The sequence below is a fragment of the Nanorana parkeri genome, unplaced genomic scaffold, assembly GCF_000935625.1.
Source record: "Nanorana parkeri isolate BGI_ZX_2015 unplaced genomic scaffold, ASM93562v1 scaffold1634, whole genome shotgun sequence".
Taxonomy (NCBI): domain Eukaryota; kingdom Metazoa; phylum Chordata; class Amphibia; order Anura; family Dicroglossidae; genus Nanorana; species Nanorana parkeri.
In genome coordinates this window covers 33,997-36,440 of record NW_017307902.1, presented here as the reverse complement: position 1 = coordinate 36,440, position 2,444 = coordinate 33,997, and the positions used below count along the sequence as shown (strand labels likewise).

Genomic DNA, 2,444 nt, shown 5'->3' with positions numbered 1-2,444 from the left:
GGGGGGTCAGAGTAAGGAGTAGTGGGGGGTCAGAGTAAGGAGTAGTGGGGGGTCAGAGTAAGGAGTAGCGGGGGGGGTCAGAGTAAGGAGTAGCGGCCATTGTTTTTAGCTGTTAGGAAGTCATTAGTGAGTATTAGGGGGCGGAGTCAGTTGAGTATTAGGAGGGCGGAGTCTCAGTAGTCTCATTCTAGGGGGGGCGGTCCCATGCATTGTTCTGGGGGTGGATACTTCTTCCTCCTAGGCAATGCCTTAAGTCTAGTGGATTGGACCATGAACTACTATGCCTCTGATCCACCCTCCTCCATCCCGGTGCCACCTCTCCATGTTCCCCCACCTGATCCCCATTCTCTTCCCCTCGCCCATGTGACCTTCCGTTCTTCTCTTCCCTACCCGCCCCCTTCTGTGCCATCCTCAAAAGGTCCAATGGTGCCACACGGGGCCCACCTCATCCATATCCTAAGGTCACGTGACTGTCAGGGCTCTGCACGGCGCGCATTATATGCCGGAACCTCTTTATATGGATTCTTCCATCTTCTCTCATATCAAATCCAATACAAACTTCATCCAAGACAAAAAAGATTTAATGATACAAATCTGAAGACGACTTTCCTCCATCGACATACAAAGAATCTCATCGTTATAACAACAGAAATATTTCATCTTCATCATAGGATCCGTCTGATCTCTGATGATTCATATAGAAGACATTTCCCGCACCCAGGACACTAACACACCTCGTGGGTTGTGTGGGTACCATGAAGACTTCTGTGAGAAACATCTCCCGCACTCAGGACAGGACAGTCGATTTTTCCTGCCTGTGGCATACCTGATGTATCTTAAGACTGGACTTCCATGAAAAACATTTTCCACACACAGAACAGGAATACCGCTTTTCGCCAGTGTGGGACCTTTGATGCGCATTAAGATTGCATTTCTGTGAAAAACGTTTCCCGCATTCCGAGCAGGAATACGGCTTCTCCCCAGTGTGAGATCTTTGATGTGTAACAAGTTCATATATCCGTTGAACACATTTCCCGCACTCAGAGCAGGCATGCAGCTTGTCCCCTGTGTGAGATGTTTGGTGATCAACAAGTTCTGATTTGCACTGAAAACTTTTCCCACACACAAGGCAGAAAAAGAGCTTTGCATGCATGTGGAATTGTTGATGCTGAGTTAGACTCGTTTTCTGTGAAAAACCTTTTCCACACTCATTACAGGAATATGGCTTCTCACCCGTGTGAGACCTCTGATGTCTTTTAAAATTGGAATTATCTGAAAAACTTTTCCCACACTCAGGACAGGAAAATGGCTTCTCCCCTGTGTGAGATCTTAGGTGTCTAACAAGGTCTGCATTCTCTGCAAAACATTTCCCACATTCAGGGCAAGCATATGGCTTCTCCCCCCTGTGCACATTTTGATGTCTAGAAAGATTGAACTTTCGTGAAAAACTTTTCCCACACTCACGACAGGAAAATGTCTTCTCCCCCAGAATTCCGGCACCATCCCCCACAGGACGAGGCCGCTCAGAGTCAGAGGGATTCCATGGTCTATCCACACTGTGACGTCCACCATCCATAGCTGAGCTCATTGTCTCCTGCCCCGCACAATCTGCTGTGATGTCCTCATCTTCCATCTTACAACCTGGAGATAAAGTCAGACGATCCTTTGAGGGTTCCTCCATGGCGTGTCCTGGAAACATAGAGACACATGATGGAGAGATATGAGAGGGTGAGATGACTTCACTCAACATTCCATCTGGATCAGGAGGTCTGAGGGAGCAGATGTTCTATGAGGAGGTCCCAACCAGCCGGGACTCCTCCCATCTTCAGTCAAAGGGCCTCCTCCCAGATCACTTCTACATTGACACAGCCTTGTCAAAAGAGGCGGAGCCAATAGGGACTGGGAGGAGCAGACTCTTCACCCAACCACAAGCCTAGGCACTGGGTCATGTGACCTCTGAGAAACAAGAAGATCAGAGTACAGACTGGCAGTGACAGAAGAACATAATATGACCCACCTGTGCTGATCTCTGTAGGCGTGTCCTCCTCTATGGACGTCCTCCTCATTCCGGCCTCCTCCGTATATCGCTGATCATCCCTCACATACGTCTCTTCTACTTCACCCTCAACTTTCATCTTCATCAGATCTTCACCCTAAACCAAGAAAATGAAAGTAAATATCTTATAATATCCACCTATGGTCTCCAGGAGTCTCGTTCATGTTCTAGATGCTCCGTCCCACCTGATTATCATGGGGGAGGGTGAGATCATCCTGGGTGGAGTCCCGGGAATACAGGGGGCGGGGACATCTCTCATGGTGGGGGACGGTGAGATCTTCCTGGGTGGGGTCCCGGGAATTCAGAGGGCGGGGACATCTCTCATGGTGGGGGATGGTGAGATCTTCCTGGGTGGAGTCCCGGGAATACAGGGGGCGGGGACATCTCT

At 49.3% G+C, this 2,444-nt stretch overlaps 2 protein-coding genes across 2 annotated transcripts in view; both read right to left on the bottom strand.

Moving 5' to 3' along the window:
* Positions 1–409, bottom strand: part of LOC108799112 (zinc finger protein 585B-like) — a 27,684-nt gene extending 27,275 nt beyond the window's left edge. The window contains exon 1 of the mRNA XM_018570934.1: positions 335–409. Coding sequence (XP_018426436.1) covers positions 335–409 — 75 coding nt within the window. The remainder of the gene's footprint in view (positions 1–334) is intronic.
* A 378-nt stretch (positions 410–787) lies between these two features.
* LOC108799111 (zinc finger protein OZF-like) overlaps positions 788–2,444 on the bottom strand; it is a 24,832-nt gene continuing 23,175 nt past the window's right edge. Inside the window, exon 2 of the mRNA XM_018570933.1 lies at positions 788–1,403. Within this exon, the coding sequence (XP_018426435.1) occupies positions 788–1,403 (616 nt within the window). The remainder of the gene's footprint in view (positions 1,404–2,444) is intronic.